The following is a 17,562-nucleotide window of genomic DNA, read 5'->3' on the forward strand; positions in this document are numbered from 1 at the left end:
TGGGCTCCTCTGGATACACCTGCCATGGCACGTCTGCGTCCCACAGAGAGTGACCTGACCAAGAGCGTGGCAGGGGGCGCCAACACAGGTCAGGGAGCCCTGGCAGAACAGGAGAGCTAGCCCTGCCCTGGGAGCGACCAGCCTGGCGGGTACATGATCTCCACTTCTTGTTTTAGAACACCTGGGGCCAGGCTGTCGCTTCCAGGTGGGACGCAGTGAAGGTACTCACAGCTGGGGCTCCAGGGAGGGTGCAGGCCACACCCCACTGGGCAAAGTGCACAATGGAAGAGGCTGCCGAGCTGTTGGCTGGGGAGGGTGGGAAGGACACCTGGAAGCAGGCACATGCAGCCCTGATCACTGTCCAGTCGAGTCCCTGAGGCTGGGGCAAGAAACTATCCCCTGGGGAGGGGCAGGCCTGTGGCGAGCTGGATACCCCTTAGGATCTGGGCAACCTGCCTCACCTGATGACCTGGTGGCAGGTCCCAAAGAGCAAGCAGGAGCCACATGGAGGACTCTCATGGCCTGGGAGAGATTGAGGGTGCCTCCTGCAGGGATATACCTGTCATGGCACGTCTGCGTCCAACAGAGAGTGACCAGGAGGCTGCGGAGTCTTGGGTGCTGCAGAGACAGAAGACGTGGCTTCTGTCCTGAGTTAGCACCAGCAGGGAGGGAAGCAGGCGTGTGCTGAGCTAGGGCAGGCCTGGTGCTCGGTCCCCTGTCAGAGTAAAGGCCTGATGGGCACCTGGCCAGGACTTGAGGCCAATACCAGAAGCCTGGCCACAGGCAGCCCAGGAGCAGCCCAGAGGAGAGCAGAGGGTTTGTGGTTGGGAGAGCCAGGGGCAGTGCTCACAGAGGCCTGCACAGAGCCTTGGCAAGGGAGACACTGAACAGCTCTGCTGCCCCTTCACAGGGCTCCTGGGTCCACTGTACCCCTCACGGCCTCTAGATGGTTTTAGCAACCAGTTTTGCCTCTAAAAGCCGCCAGCTCAGACCAGGTGGTCAGCACCCAGGCCAGGGCTGTGTGGCCTCACAATACTATGAAATGCTTATCTGGTCTTCATCGGCTCTGAAGGGACGGGGTCTTTTCATATGATGGTGAATTGACTGATAGCTGGTGGCCACCACGTAGCTGCATGGGGGCTGGTCAAAGGAAGACCAAGGAAGGATCCTGCATTGGAACTTGAAGCCCAGCCAACCTCCCAGGAGGTGAAGGAGGGTCAGCCAATCATGCCTACGTAATGGAACTTCGTAAGACCCCAAAGGGCAGGGTTTAGACCACTTCTGGGAAGCACATGGAGGTCCAGGAGGGCAGTGCCCAGGCAGGACAGGGAAGCTCCATATCCATTCCCCACGCCTGGCCTGGGCATCTCTTCACCTGCGTCCTTCGCAGCACACCAGGATGGGCTACCATGCTTCCCTGAGTCCTGTGAGCCTTGAGCAAACACTGGACCCTGAGGCCTGGGGGTGACAGTTGTGCTTATGGCTGGCAGCTGAAGGGGTGGCAGCCCTGGGGACTGAGCCCTTGCCCTGTGGCCCCTGGTGTGACCTCCAGGTGCAGAACTGGCTGTGAGTGGAGGCTGCCCTGCCGGTGTCTGCTGCCACAGCCCTGGTGGCTTCCTGGAAGGCGGGGGAGGGGAAATCACACACCTTTTGGGGTCCCGGGAGCCCTAGAAGCTGAGTTTGGTTCTTTTCTCCATTGTAAGATCTCCAGGCTCCAGCCCCTGCCCCTGGTCACTGCCAGGCTTGACGGGTCCTGGGAACTGATGTCCGGATACCACAAGACTGGCCTCAAGCAGTCTGTGGTCTGGGGAGAGCCCCAGTGCTCACAGAGGGCCTGCCCAGAGCCTTGTGGGACTGTGACCCCCAGAACACTGACCGGCTATGCTGCCCTCGACAGGGGTGGGGTTCTGTGTCTCATAGAAGGGGACAAAGCAGGATGTGGCTCCAGGTGTGACACACGCTCTGAGCTGCCTTACATCCCTGAAGAGTGGGGACTTGGCCTGCCCTGGTCCTGCTACGGAGGGCGTCTCTCTTAACATCTGTGGGGTGGGGGGGTCCCATCAGCTGATTGGCAGGGACAGCTGGCCTCTACTTTGCTAGAGTCCTTGCCGTGGAGGGTGTCGGTAGATTTGCTGAGACCATCCCACAGGTGTGGCTGAGTACTACCACCCTAGCTCTGCCTTCACCTGGCTGTGGGGACTCCAACTGGTCCTACGCTGTGACCCAGAGTCCCATCTGGAGACCTTGGGTGGAGGGGGTAGCGGGGCAGTGTTCTGAGGACATAGACAGGGGCTATGTTCAAAATGCCACACCCACCTCTGTCTCCCAGCTGGGTCCAAACTCGGGTGTTCCTGCCCACCCACTTGGCTTCTGACTTGGCCAGCAGAGAGCCCATACCCACCTGCCCTGGGTGCCCTGGAGTTAGCAGCCCCTGGCCGGCTGACCTGTGGCCTCCAGCTTTATGGAGAAAACATACTGGCGAGAGTCCAGCGAGCAGGGCTGTGGTCCAGGCCACGGCACTACCCAGCAGAGGCTCAGCTGGGAGGTGGTCAGCAGTCTGTCCCGCTCAACACAGGGAAGACCACACTACTTAGCCCCCACCCTGACCTGGGAGGCAGGAGCTGTCCCAGTCTTCTGAGCTGGCCTGGCCCTGCCCACTGGAAGTAGAAGGGAACCCTGGGGTCAGCTGGCTTCCTTCTACTTCCAATTCCTCACAGGAAATCCAAGAGCCTCCAGCCGCCACCTTTCTGGGCAGTGGCTTGGTCTGGTATAGGGGTCATGGGTGGACAGCTCCTTCCCTTAGGGCCCTGCAGCTTCCTGGGACACTAGCTGGAGGCAGCCGGAGACCGGGGAGGGCAGGAGGCAAGCTGGGCCCATGGGAGTGCCTGTTTCTGTTTTTAACACTGTAGTTGGTTGAAATCTAAGTTTTCATTGAACCTCATACATATGGAGTGTAGCCCTTGGGGACAGAGTTCTGGCGTCTAACTCTGATGCCAAAGCCAGGTCCCAGCAGTGGAGGTGGCCTCCTTCATCCCCCTCAAGGCCCAAGAGTCTCCAGCTGGACCCATCCTGCACAGGACTGGGATACAGGCATGGCCCAGGCCATGGGCAGCACAGCTGGGCAGGTGACCAGGCATGACTCTGGGCTGTAGGCCTGAGGGGCCTCCCCAGGGGCCTCTGAGCTCGTGCTTTACCCCCAGCTCTGGCAACTTTTCCCCGGGGACTTCTCTGCCCTCAAACGCACCGTCCTGCTCTCGGCTTCCGTGGTCCATCAAACCCTGACCACCATCCTCGGCCTGCCACACCATCTGCAGTGGAGGTGACTCCCCCATGCAGACTGGCTACAGGTCCCCTGCCATTGACTCCTGGGGAAAGGGCCAGAATGCCCTCTACCAGGGCAGGGGCTGGGCCTCCAGGACCAGGGCCAGTGGACTCTGGTGTTGCCCATCCACACACTTGAACTTAGCCACCAAGTGGGACCTGAGGAAATCCCAAAGCCCTCCCTGGCCCAGAAGGGGCAGGAATGCAGCAGACTGGGAGAGAGACCCCAGCTCCTGCTCAGCACGGCCTCCACGTCCCGAGCCCCACACGGTCCAGGCCCGGGCCAGCCAGGCCCCATCCCAGCTTTAGCACCAGGTCCAGGAGAACCCTGTGGCGGGCCCTCCCCACCTGTAAAACAGGCTGGTGGAATTGGGGTGAGGTGGGCAGGGCCAGGCCCACGGGAAAGCACCAGGAGAGGTAAGGAGGGACTGTCCGCAGGCCCGCTGGCCTGTCTCCTCACCTTGGAGTCTGGTCAGCCCCAGAGCATCCCAGTGATAAAGATTCTAGAGGACCTTCCATTGGCTGATTTAAAACTTGGCTCCTTGGGCTTCGGGTAGGCTCTACCTCCACAGTAACAGGAGCTCATGGGGGCAAGGTCTGGGGGCAAGGTCTGGGCTCCCCCAGGGCCAAGCAGGCAGACCTCTGAAGGTCAGCTCCTCTGTACCCTTGGTCACAGGGGTCTGACACATCCCAGACTCACCCCCATGGAGTTGGAGCCATGGTGAGGCTGCGGGACAGGACCCTGGCTGGGGTGTGCCCAGTGAGGTGGGAAGCCCACGCAACCCATGAACAGGCTCTCAGGGTTGGGCTGCTGGGGTCAAGGTGACCTGCCCTGACCTGACCTCTGGGAGGCCGAGTTCTTCCTTTGTGAAGTGAGAGAGAAGCGCCTGCCTCCTGCAGCGGTGGGACCAGCACACAGGGGCCCTGCAGTGGTGTGGTCAGCACCATGAGTCAGAACTCGGGTCCACGCAGTGAGCACAACTTTGGAAACAAGTCTTTGAAAATGGACCATTATTCCCAACAAATAATTGGGTCCCGTTTCTCCACATCCCCGAGCCCACGGGGCAGGAGCCTGTCTTCCCAGGGCCCTACAAGAGCCCCAGTGGTGTGAGGTGGGGCCCCTCTGGCTGGGGATTGCTCTCCGCTGCCAGGACCAGCCTGCTGGTGTCCGGGCTGCAGCCAGTCCAGGGCCTCCGAGCCTGACTTTTCCAGCCTGGCTCATGGCCTTCAGACCAAGTTCTGTGACCAGGGCCAGGGATCCTCTGGCTGTCAAGAGGACAGAGAGAGAATAGATGAGCCAGGAGACCGGGCACTGACCCTGGCCAGAGCCGACTGCTGGGTGCTCCCTGGGCAGAGCCCTGCTGTACAATAGGAGCAATCACAGCGATCTCCCCTAAGTGCTCTCGTTTCCCCCAATAATCCACGTTTCATCTCCACAATAAACACTGTTAGAACTCTTCCCTTGGCTTTAAATACACATAATTGCTCCTGGTGCCAGTAAAAGTATTAATTCCACTTATGCATTCCATAAACTTTTAGGATAACGCAATTGATACCACAATCGTGTTGGGACACCTCTGCTATTCTTCTCTGGCTTGCAAACCTCCGAGGGGCTGGAAAGTTTTCTCCAAATCCATTAGTGTTGACTCAGCCTTGTCCTCCCCAGAAATCCCTCCTAGGGCTCTGCGCTTCCCGCCCGCCCTCCACAGCTCCCCCAGGGCCAGGGGCCCTCACGCCACATGGATCCGCAGGCCCCCACCCGACCACACAGACACACACTGAATCTGAGGACAGCTGGGGTTACTCAGGGCCGTGTCCAGGCCATGTCCCTCCCAGGGCTCCCACCTATGGCCTCCTTCCTGTGCATGCCCTCACCACCAGCCTCCCACAGCTGCCTCTAAGCTATATCAGTCGGCTATTCCATGAAGCCTGGCCTCCCGGTGCTCACAGATGCCTTGGGGGGCCAGGGCTTCCACCCACATGGGCCTTCTTGACTGACCACAGAGGCCATCTCTAACCCTCCCAAATACCAATCTTGTCTTCGTCCCTGGCAAGGCAGGAAGGGGCCGAGCTGGGTGGCATTCAGGGACCCTTGTGTCAGGCTTCTCTAGTGGGTAGAGGAGATCACACCTCTCCTCCTCTGCTCAGGAGACCCCGGGGCCAGCTGTCCACAACACTGCCAGCTAATAGGGGTAGTTCCTAGAACAGGAGTGTCCACAGGGCCAAGAACACTGCCCATGTCCCAGGAAGGTCACAAAATGGGCAAGAGGGACTGCTACTCTCATCCTTGGCCCAGCCCCAAGTCCAACTGTCCACTGAGCATCAGTGCCCACTGGCTCACAACTGTGGCCTTTCCCAGTGTCTCTCTCCCCAGATCCCAGATCCCAGATGGGTCCTGAAATGGAACAAGCACTGGCCAGGACGGCTAGAACAGCAGACCTTGCAGGGTGCTCCCCGACGCCAGCCCCTGTTCTGAGAAGCCCCGAGAGCCAGCCTATCTGTTCCTCCTGTGGCAGAGGACGGGGGGCAGGGAGGTGACACAGCAGTAGGTTACAAGCAGACCTGGGAGGGGACCCGGACACCAGCAGGTGTCCCAGCTCTACCCATCCCACTTACAGAGATTGCCAGCCAAGCTTCCTCCCCTGTCACTGGTCCCTGTCACTGGCCGCAGCCTTGTAGCCAAACATTAAGCCTTCTCCAGCTGCTCGACCTGCCTGCTGGTGTGGGGCAAGGGGTCGTCCGAATCCTGGACGGCAACCTGAGGCCTGCCTGTGCGTGCCATGGATGTATGCACACATGTGGGCTCCCGAGTACCTGTGTGCATCAGTGTGGCCAGCATGTAGGGTTGCCCGCGTCTGTGTGTGCACATGCATGCACATGGGCACAGACATGCAAGCCCCTGAGCTGAGGGCTCCAGACCCCTGGGTGCGGTAGCAGAGCCGAGGTCTGAGGGAAGCCGATGGGGCAGTGGACCCCAGAGCTGGGGAGGCCCATCGCAGCTCCAGCACAATAGAGGCCAAGGACGACATTAACAGCTGTGGTCACCTGGGGGCTAGCGAGGGTGTTTTTGCTGATCTGGGAGAAGAACGAGGGCAGCAGTCAACGCGGAATTGTACTTGAGAAAAATATGAATTATCTATCAGTTACCAGCCAGCAGCGTGGCAGGGGCCGAGCACCGCGTGGTGCTGAGTCCAGGGCGGCAAGTCTGGGCAGCGCCCACACAGCTGGACCTCCAAGAACTGACAGCAGTGGCTGCCTGCCCCTCCCTGGGCAAGGGAAAAAGCTCTCAGGGGTCTGCTCCCAGAGAGCCAAGGTGCCAAAAATCTCATTATCAATGTTGGTCCCACCTCCACCAGCTGCATGGGGAGGAGGAGGGCCCTGCGCAGGCAGCAGCACCCTGGTGCTGCGCGGCTCTGATGCTGGGCACCAAGTGGGGGCCAGTTTGGAGGCTGCACCTTGCCCAACCCCTGTGGCTGGTCAGCCAGGGCCGCCTCAGTGGCCATCAGACCACCCTATGGGGATACTTAGGGCAGGACAGTAGGACCAAACCGTATGTCCCTTGAGCCCTGGCAGGGGTGGCAGAGCCTCATGTAGGGGAGACAGCCAGCAGGAGGGAAGCTCCACTTCCTCCCTGAGGACCAGCTCAGACCATGGGAGGTGCTCCGAGCCCCGGGGCACTGCAAAGACCCCACCGGCATCCTCAAACAAAGGGAAGGAAGGGGCAGAGCCTCTACCCAGCCAGGACTCCAGGGGATCTGATGACAGTGTCACCGAGGAGAACGGCACCCCCACCCCCAGAAGGGAGAGAATGACCTGGGCAAGGAGGCTGGACACGAAGCAGGTGGTAGTGGGCTTCCTGGGCTAGAGGTGGGCGGGTGGGTGTCTTGGGTGTCCTCACCTGGCTTCAGGCCACCTGGCTGGACTGCCAAGCCCCGCTGAAGGGGCCTTTTGGGCCTCCCTCCCACTAGAGCAGTAGAGAACAGAGAGACCTTGGGCAGGCACAGCCTCATCCAGGGGCCCCAGGTAGGAGGGACTCTGTCACCACAGGGCTGGCTTGGTGACGGAGACCAGCGGTGGAACCTGCTCGGCTCTCGGTCCATTCCACCTCAGAGCTCACGGTCAGGTTGGAGAAATAACTTACAGATGGGGAAACAGGCATGAGGCTGGGCTCTGCAGTAACCGCCTGGACGGGGCTGGGGGGCCCTGGACAGGTGTCACAATGGCCCAGCCCATCAGAGCCCCAGGATTGGGGTGGAACCTCCACTCACTGATGGCCAGCAGCTGGGGAGCCAATGGCCAGCAACAACCAGAAGCAACTGTGGGAGGTCCTGGCTGGAGCCCAGTCCCCAGACCAGTGTCTCCAGCCACCTGCAGAGCCTGACGGGGCCACCTGGGCTCTGCCCTGCCCTCCAGCTCCAGTGGCTGGAGACACTGGCACGGGTGTCGCGGGGCTCTCACCAGGGCCTCGCTCGCTATCTGAACAGCTCCGGTGCCTTGGCTTCCTTGGCTGTAAAATGGGAATGAGAACGGATTCCATCCTGTGGTCACTGAACTCGGAGCACTCAGCGCAGGCCAGCTAGCAGCACGGTAAATGGAGGAGGCTCCTGGGGTTGGCACAAGCCAGATTCTCCCCAGGGGCACGGCCGCGGCCCCAGCCCTCAGCACCATGTTCCTGCCCCAACCTCCCCGTCCCGTGCCAGTGCTCGGAGATGACATTCCAGAGAAGACAGGGCAGAGCCCTCAGCCACAAGGGAGGTGGCCTCAGTGGACTCGGATGACCCTCGCAGCAGGGTCCCCACCTGAGCACAGGCAAGCTGGCCAGCTGGCCTTGGTGAGAACAGTCTGCCCCTGCCCCTGGCCCTCCTGGACGGGTCACATCCTACCCCTCTGGGGCCCTGGGGGAAGCTGGCTGGCTCTGGCCAGCGTCCTAGGGGTGGGCACACATGGACTGCCCAGCCCAGAGACCCGCCTCCTGCCCGATGCTCCTCCCGGCTTGGGCCAGGTGGGAACCCGTGTGGACAGCGGCTGCTCAACCCTCCTGAAGTGCCCCGACAGGGCCTTCCCATCCCCAGGCCGCTGGGCGCAGGGGCCACTCACCGTCCAGGTGGCTGACTTGGCTGTGCTTGACTGCTGGAAGGTGACCTCGAAGTGGTGGGGGCCAGGGTAGTCGGTGTTAGAGGGGATGACGGGCGCCGGGGACATGGTGTCAAAGGTGGAGCTGGGCTGCGCGTAGGGCGAGTGGGTGGGCACGCTGGCCGCGTGCTCCGGGGTGTAGGGGCTGGCTGGGGCCGGGCGGCTGCTCATCTGGTCCATGGTGCTGCTGAGCAAATTGAACTGGGCCTGGCGGGAAGGGGGAGGAGGGAGGGAGAAACTCTGTCGGCTGGGCTGCTGGGCTCGGGTGGAAGCCCCAGCCCTCCTCCTGTCCCACCAGGGAGGTGTCTTGTTACAGGAGCCTTAAAGGGCCAGCCGGCTCCAGTCATCCCAAATATTTCCTCAGGCCCCCACCCCACCCCAACAGGCCACTACTTGTGTTGGGATAAACTGACATATTCACCTTGCCCGCCCCTCTCCATCGCCTCCCTGAGTGCCAGGGATTCTGGGGATCCGCCCAGCCGCCCGGAGGAATCGGGGCTTTGCAGCCTGGAGCGGAGCTGATGGGGTGCGGGGCTCCCCCCTCCTGATGCTCCGCTGTTCTCCCCAGGGGCAGCCCTGTGAGCCAGGCCATGGCGGGCAGGACTGGAGCACCCCCTCTGGAGCAAGGGGTGCCACAAGGTTCTAGGGGACCAGATGTGGCCCCTGAATCCAGCCACCCAGGTGGGGGCTGCATGTCGGTGGCTGAGCCCAATCTTCCCTTGTGTCCCCAGAGTCCCCAACAGCCACTTTCACCGGTTTCCTCAAGTAGGTGGCCTCATCCCCATCAAAATGGCCAAGAAGCCTCCAGGCAGGGTGGACAGCCCCACCCCCAGAGCCTCCTGGCAGCCCAGCTCCTCCCAGGTCCACTCTCCCGGGAACAGGGACTGTGCCTGGTGGGGCCCTGGGACCCCAGGATGGGTCAGCTTTCCCAGCAGCTTCAGAGTCCCCAGTGTCTGGGTCCAGAGCGAGCCTCGCCTGGAGGCCCGGCCCAGGAAGGCCCTTTCCCAATCCAGAGGCTTCCCGCAGGAGGCAGGTTGGGGAGGGTGACACTGAAGGGCTCTTTCCCTGGCCCAGGGTTGTCGGTACTGTCCTCTCCACAGGCCCTGTGGGCACTGCTTTGTCCCCATTTTACAGAGCAGGAGCCTGAGGCCTGGAGGGCAGAAGTGACGGGGCATCCAGCGGCCCAGGCAGGGAGCCTGAGAACACAGGACAGGAGACAGTGAAGGGGGACCCAGCAGGCGACCCCTTACTCGGCACTCCCCTCCTAGAGCCCTTGGAACCCACCAAAGTCCTCCCTCCCACCACCCTGCCTCCTCCAAACTGGAAAACAAACAGGTTCCTGGACAATGGGGTGGGTGCGGGCCTGTCCTGTGCTCCCCTGGGAGTCCCTAGCAGGGCTGGGGAGGGTGGGGGCCTGCTCAGCTCTTCCTACACCTCAGCCCACCCTTCTCCCAAGGGGGGCTGGGCTTGATGACCCTAAGTCCCTCCAGCACAGCCTGCGCAGAGGCCACAAGTCCTGTGAGTCCAGGACCCCTGCCACTCCTGGGTTTTGTCCAGAGTCCTGAACACAGGGGCAGGCTGGGCAGCTGAGGGCAGTCTGGAGAAGGAGGGCTCAGTGGAAGATTGTCCAGGAGGATGAGAGAGGGGCTGGGAGGGCAGGGGCAGGTCATGGCTCTCAGCAACACCAAGAGCAAGGTAGGGGCTTTCCTTGGGTACTCTAGCTCCAGGATGGCCAGCTGCCATCCAACCATTGGGTCGAATCCACACCCTGTCCACCGGGGCGGCCACACAGGGCTCTCCTGGGAAAGTCGTGGTACAGGCCAAACCTGCCACCATATGGAAACAGCCTGCGGGCCTTGGGCCATAGACTTGGGGGACCCTCTATTAATGGGACAGCGTCCCCTGTGGGACAGACCCTGGCCACCTCGCCAGCACCACTGAGGCTGACTGACCCCATCCTCAGCTCAGAGGCCATGGCTCAGAGGCAACACCAGCTGGAAAGACCCTCACTTCCTGGGGTCCTCTCCCATCTCACTCTGGTTCTCTGGAAGGTGTTGCTTGAGCGTCCCCTACTGAACTGGGAGCCAAGAGGACCCATGCTGTCCAGAAGGTCCTTCTGACACAGCCTGAGGAATGGCAGGATGAGTCGTGCTGAGCTGCAGGTGCAAGCCCGCCCTGATGCCCAGGCCTGGGCCACAGAAAGCAGCGGCCTCGTCTGCCATTCCACATTCACACCCTGAACCATCCTAGTTTGGGTAAATAAATTATTAAATCGCATCCACCTTTTGAGTGTGGCTACTAGTAACTGCAGAGTTGCACCCATGGCTCATGTTTAGTGGTTATCCTTCCCATGTGGGGACGGGGCCCAGGACTCCATGGACACCAAATGCCACCTGTGCATGCTCAAGCCCCTTACCCAGGTGGCCAGTATTGCTCAGAACCTGTGCCCGCCCTCTACGCTTTCCACCATCTCTAGACAAGTGATGCTAACAGCGTAATTGCTGTGCAAATAGATATTACGCTGTACTCCTCAGGGATCAGAGACGGGGAAAGTGTGTGCACGCCCAGAACAGAGCCGCTGTCTCTACCGGATGGCGCTGGAAGATTGCACCCTCTGTCTGCACTCTCAGGTTTGCTGGTGGAGTGAAGAATGAGTGAGTGACTGGTGCTGGCTGCACACCTCCACCTGGTGGGCGAAGGTCAGCTCACCCTGGTGCAGCAGGAGCTGGCCTCTTCCACCCCAGCGTGGCGCTCTGGGAAGGGTCTTCCCTGCTGGCAGGGTGCTGGGCCAGGTGAGGGCACAGGGAGGCTTCCTCCCTCCTGCATGTGGGAGCTCCTGGAGCAAGGGGCACCCAGCCCAGCCTCCCTGCGGGTCTAGATGCGGGTGTGGGTGGGCTCCCATGCCCCGTCCCTGCTCCATCCCTGATGGCAGGACACCCCAGGCCAGCCGGGCCAGGAGCCCGTGCAGACCCATGACAACGAGGTTCATATTTTAACTTGCCCACATTCTTTCATGATCTGAGGACAGCGCCAGGGAATTAGTCATTGAACCAAGAGGAGAGGACTGATAGGATCTCCGCCTGAGCAGTTTGCAGGAGGAACCAGAGCCCTTCCAGCAGGAGGCCCGCCAGCGCGGGAGCGCTGCGAGATGTGAGGAAATGTCCTCTGGCCTTGAGCAAGCCCGGACCATCAGCATCGCCGCCCACTGCAGTCCAGACAGCCTCAGCAGAGGAACCAGAGGCTGGCTCCCTCGTCACTCCGGCCTCCTCTGACCTGCGGCCCATAGGCTCAATGACATTTCATGGTCAGAGGCCACTCCCAGGAGCACTGGGCTGGCCTGTCTTACGTCGAGTGGATCCAGTCTCCAGCATGCCTCCTCCAGTTCTAGGGACACCCTGGCACACTCATCCTGCCTGGCCACCGTGCCTACTGTGTCCCAGTGGGAGGTAGAGAGCCCACTAACTAGGAAATGTAGGTGGCTTTCTGCAGGGGCCTCCTCCTGGCCCTTCCTTCTCTGTCCCAGGTGTCCCCAGAGGCTCTTGGTGTCCCGCCTGCAGGTCCTGCTTACTCGGGGCTCTGCCTGGGACCCCTCCTGACTCCAGGCAAACTTGGAAACAGGGAAGTCTCAGCGAGGCCCACACAGAAGCCCAAGGTCCCCCAGAACCAAAGGCCCCAGAAACCCAGGTGAGACACTCTTGGCAGTGGGGAGAAACCTGGGCAAAACCAGGACTTTTTTGGTTTGTTTTGCTTTCAATAAGAACTCCCAAGATAGTGGGCTAATTAGGACATGCCCGGCCCGCGGCAGCCCACATGTGCCTACATGTGCTCACCGGGCTCCTGGGCGTGACCCAGGCAGGCCGCGAGGAGCCAGCAGGAGCAGGGAGCAGCGGGTGGCCTTCCCTCCAGCGTGCAGGCCACCATGGACGAGGCCTGGCTGGGGACCCCAGTGCCTGAGATAGGGGACAGAACTCTGTGAGGGCTTAGGGAGAGCAGGGCCCTTCCCAGATCCCCCTATCTTTTACCTGACCCCGACACCCCATCTAGAGAAGAGGGGCCATGCAGGGCCTCTTTGGCCTCTGAGGGACCGGCAGCACCCCATAGAGCTCCTCAATGCTCCTCATCTGTGTGCTCCACCAACAGGCAGTCTGAGCTCTCTGCTTCCTGGAGGAGGGGGCAGGTGGGCCCCTCAGGACACAGGCAGGGTGGGGTAGCCCTGGGAGCCGGCCTTCTGTCAAGCAGGCCAGACTTTCTCCAGCAAATCCATCAGCCCCGGCCTAGGGGTCTCCCCCTGCACTGGGATGGAGGCAGCTGTCAAAAATGGGTGAAGTTGTCTTCCCTTGGCCAATCTCAGGTCTCAACTCGGTTCCCAGACCTTACCTCCTTGGAACCCCCTGCCTCTGAGGTCCCCCTGCAGAGGAAAGCTGGGAAGCAGAGGACACACAGGACGGGGGAACTGTCTGCCAGCTCCCAGGGCACTTCTAGGAGAGCAGCCAAGGGTCCCCCTGCACCCTGGCCTGGCCTGGCCTGCCTGGGAGCAGAGGGGAGCTCTGGGGAGACCGCAACTCTGTGCTGTCCCACTGGCTGGACACAGATCCTTCCTCCATTTGTCAGTTAAACTGGGCAGCTCTGCAGAGAGGCAGGCCTGGGAGGCCTCCTCACTGGGGACAGGAGCCGTGCAGGCCACCTCGAGAACCGACCCTGGGTGGTACTGCTCAGGCAGGTGGGGGTCTCCATTCCCCAATGCAACCTGGCACGCTGGCCCCTGGTAAGAAGCTAGGTGCTCACAACACTTATGGAATTAAACAGACCCTGAGGCTCCCACACAGACCTGGGGACTCACGCAGCAGTGCCAGCTGCCTGGCCTTCAGGAGCCTTTGGTGGAAGTGGCCACAGTGGGTGCTGAAGTTGTCCCTGTGGCCATAGCCCCAAGCTTCGATAGTGCCCATGGCCAGGGCCTTCTGCAGAACACTGCAAGCCAGGGCAGGGGCATCCCCCTCAATTCCCTTTGGCCTCCCCCAGGTGTACCCATTTGGACCAGTCTCTGCTGTGGACCAAGCCTGACCCACAGTCCCAAGGTTCCAGTGCTCTGCGGTCTTCCCAGGGCTCCTGGGCCTCCTGTCCTGCTTCTCTGGGTAACACACACCCAGGCAGGGTCACCTGACCTGGGTCTTCCCTTGACCTCTCTGCCTTGGTTGCCGCGAGCTAAGATGGGACAAATCTCATCATCTAGGGCCCCTGAGCCAGTGGCATAAATCAATATAAGTAAGGGTCTGAGAGCAGCCAGGTGCCGTGGTGCACACCTGTGATCCCAGCTACTAGGAGGCGGAGGCAGAAGGATCCTGAGTTCCAGGCCAGCCTCAGCAACTTAGCAAGACTCTGTCTGTCTCCAAATAAAAAGGGCTATGGGTGTGGCTCAGTGGGACAGTGCTTGCCTAGCATGTGCAGGGACCTGGGTCCACGGCCTGGCACACGGCAGGCCTCCTTTGCCCTCCCTGCCCATCCCAGGAGGCAGAGGCCCTGGGCAGAGCAGGTGCAATTCTGGGAGGGGTTCTCGCTGCAGAAGCATTAAGGTCTCTGCAGACAGAAGGAACCAAAATCACTCCTGGATTCCAAACCTCCAGCAGAGGGCCCTGGACAGCTTGGCTGGTGCAGCCCGCATCTCACACCCTTGACTTGGGTCCTCTCCCACGATGCAGGCTGCACTCCCAGCCACATCTCGAGCCGATGGACGCTCCCAGACAGCCCACCTGGTCCCCGCCAGCCCTTCTCCATCACAAACTCTGCCAAACCCACGGGGACCACACCAGGGAACACCTAGAAGGGAGGCCTGTGCAGCGACATTGATCAGTTTTCCTCCTGTCCCCCAGGCTCCCTTGCAAGGACAACAGAGAGTCCCAAAGGCCCCTCCACCAAGCCCACCTGTGACCTCCACAGGAAGGCGGTGAGCTGCCCCAGGCTGCCCTCCCTCCCTCCTGAGAGGTCCCTGATGCAGGGTCCCAGCCTGGCTCCCCGACAACCCCAGGCTCCCCAGCTCCCTCTGCCCTCCCCGGGCTCTGCCTCCTGGCAGGTGGCTGGGAGCTGACACCAGAGGAAGAGGTGCCCGGGTCTGCCCTTCTGTCACCTCCAGCAGGCACCTTCCCTCTCCTGGGCAGCGCCCCAGGGTGGACATCATGTGTGTCCCCTTCTGTGTGGAAAACAGGGTGACCAAGGTCCACTGGGGTTTCTTCACAGGAGCAGTTAGGACCTGAGTTGGAGTGAGGAGGGGCCTGCAGTAGACCTGGACACTCTGCTGGTCCTTCAGGGACCAGCATGGGCTCCAGCGCCATGTCCTCACACAAGCCCCCAGCCCTGGCTCTGTCCAGTCCCCACTAGCATTTAGCTGGCAGTTCCCTGCCGATTCTGCCCCACACCTGGGACAGCAGCCCAGCAGGGCCGCGGTGTACGGGGCCTCATCCACCACTGTGGGCCACGGCCCGGGGCGGGGGCGCCCAGAGTGCTGGCAGAGGCAGTAGCTTGACAGGGCTTGGCCTCAGGGGTCTGCCTGGAGCCTGCCCTCCCCGGGCCTCCTCACCCCAGGCCGGATGTCCAGCTGGCTCCGCTCTGACCCCAGCACAGGAGGGACAGGGAGCCAGCGCCCTGTGCTCGGGAACACCAGGCCCGGGCTGCGGAGGAATCTTTAAGGAGTCGCACACTCCTCAGGCTCCCTGCTCTCCTCCCGTGGGCATGTCTGAACCTGGGCCCAGCCTCACCCCGGGGTTAGTGACTGACACCAGCCTGGCCCCGCAGGAGACAAGCCATCCCTCTCAGAGAGACCTCCATCCCGCCAGTGTTTCCCACAGTCTCTCCCGAGCCTGTGATTAAACGGATGGAAATGCCAACAAGACGCGACTTGTGCTGGGGGGAGGTTGCTCCCTGAGACAGGCACACGGCACCCCCTCCCCTGCCCTCCCTGCCAAGCAAGGCTGTGCCCAGCACCACGCGGGCCATGTGGAACTTTCCACACCTCGCTCCCGGATCGTGCCCCCAGAAGTCCCGCTCGGCCACGGGGTGTCTGTCTGTGGGACCCACCACGAGGCCCAGGCCACCTGCCCCTGACTCCACCCACATGGCCAGCCTGGACCCAGAGCACCACACAAAGTCCCCATGGGGCCTCCAGGCTGCCCCCCTGCTGGCTCTACAGGGCAGGTCTGTCTGGCCCCCGAGAGCCTGGGTGAAGGTGGGCTTCCAGGAAGACGGGCTGCGGGAGGCATGGCTACTGCCGGCCCTTCTCCCCTGTGTCCCCTGCTCCCTGGGTCCATGCACGCCCCCTGCCCTGCCTGCCCATCCATTCCTTTAGGCCCTGCTTGCACCAGCTGAGCCCTCCAGGTGGCCAGCCAGGCTCCCCAGGGCTCCAGAGCTCAGGTCAGTGGAGATCCAGAAGGAGCAGCCAAACAAGAAACTGAAAGGTGGCCTGTGTGAGGCAGGGCACAGCAAGGGTGGGCATCATGTGTGTGCCACCAGCGATGGCCGGCAGCCGGTCGGTGACATCTGGGCCAGGAACCCAAGATGAGGAGGAACAGGCAGCCCAGGAGCCGGGACAGGCCATGGAGGCCGAGACAAAGGCCCGAGCCAGACACGGGTCCTCCCAGCCCAGCTTGGCTCACATGCCCTGCAGTTAATGAGCTCTGGAGTAGAGGGGCTCCTACCCGCCACTGGGGCCTGAGCCACCTCCCTCCCAGGCCCTTCTTGTCACCAACCCGCCTCCCCCGAACCTTCCCACATGCAGGAAGCAGAGGCAGCTGCAGCTTCTGCCCTCCTGGGTGGAGGTAGGGAGCAAGCCGGCAGGCCAGTGGGGGGTGCAGGGGCTCCAAGCGCTGAGGGGCAGCACGTGTCTCTCATCCCAGCGACCCAGGAGCCTGGGGCAGGAGGATCATGAGAGTGAGACCAGCCTTGGCAACTTAGCAAGCCCCTGACTCAAAATAAAAAATAAGGGCTGGGGTGTAGCTCAGCAGTAAAGTGCCCCTGGGTTCAATCCATTAAAAAATAAAAAAGTGGAGAAATACCTCCAGGCAAGAGGGCAGGAGCAGGTGTCTAGCAGAGCAGGGCTCTGGGACACGGAGGCTGTGGCAGAGCCCAGCCTTCAGGGAGTAATCTGCCTCAGGAACTGGAGACCTCCCGTGGTCCCAGGCAGGAATGTCAGGTCAAGGGCCTGTGGCCAGGGGAAGGACCATGGGAAAGCACAGCTGGACTGCTGGGGCCAGAGAGGTGCTTAGGCAGAGCCTCTGGGTTCTGTGAACGGACGTGGACCAGGGTCTCAGGGGGCTCTCGGCTCTGGAGTTGAGGACAGATGGCGACGGCTATCGCCCCTCCTCTGGGTGTGTCTGAACAGTGGGCAGGCAGCATGGAGCCTGGGAATATCTGGAGGCTGCTCAAGTGGGGTACAGGGTCAGGGTTGCTCTGGGGCTGAGCAGAGCATAGGTGGAGGAGCCGGCGTCCTGCTGGCTGAGACACGGCCAGGCTCCATGCCCACCTCCCCTGTCCCTTCTGCAGCCTTTCTAGCCACCACAGCAGGTGAAATCTCGACCTTCTCCCACAGTCCTCTCCTGCCCTCCCTCAGCAAGTCCCTTCAAACAGTCCCCTGTCACTCCCTGCTCAGCCCCTGCTGGTCACTTCCCAGGCGGCACTTGGAGTTTCCCTGCTCCCTTCCTCACGTGGCTTCAGAAGCTCCGCAGGCCTCCTCCTCTCCTGCCTGTCCGCCTCGGTGGCAGTCCTGGCAGTGCCCAGGTCCCCAGGCCCCCTGCTTTACCATCTCAGGCCAAGTCCTCGGGGTCACCCACACACTCTCCAGTGGGCCAGCACATGCTGCCCAGCCCTGCCTCTGTCCCACACCTGGTCTGGGTGCCGGCATCCCCCACCTGCACCCTTCCAGCCAGGGCGCCCAGCCTCGGCCCTGCCCTCCTGTGGTCTGTTCTCGCAGTGCACCCTGTCCTTCTGGAACCCAGGTCAGCCCCGTTCCTGCTCTGCTCCACTGCCCCTTGCACACAACAGGTGCCTAGTAACTCTTTTGCTGCTCTGGTGAGCTTGCCCCACTGGGGCGTCCCTGGGCCCCGCCTGCCCACAGGCTGTGCT

At 61.8% G+C, this 17,562-nt stretch overlaps 1 protein-coding gene across 4 annotated transcripts in view; it reads right to left on the minus strand.

Moving 5' to 3' along the window:
* Tp73 (tumor protein p73) overlaps positions 1–17,562 on the minus strand; it is a 39,869-nt gene that overhangs the window by 11,540 nt on the left and 10,767 nt on the right. For all 4 annotated transcript variants that reach the window (XM_076863428.2, XM_076863430.2, XM_076863429.2 and 1 more), the window contains exon 3: positions 8,419–8,661. In XM_076863428.2, coding sequence (XP_076719543.2) covers positions 8,419–8,661 — 243 coding nt within the window. The remainder of the gene's footprint in view (positions 1–8,418; positions 8,662–17,562) is intronic.

Source organism: Callospermophilus lateralis, chromosome 7 (assembly GCF_048772815.1).
Source record: "Callospermophilus lateralis isolate mCalLat2 chromosome 7, mCalLat2.hap1, whole genome shotgun sequence".
NCBI classification, from domain to species: domain Eukaryota; kingdom Metazoa; phylum Chordata; class Mammalia; order Rodentia; family Sciuridae; genus Callospermophilus; species Callospermophilus lateralis.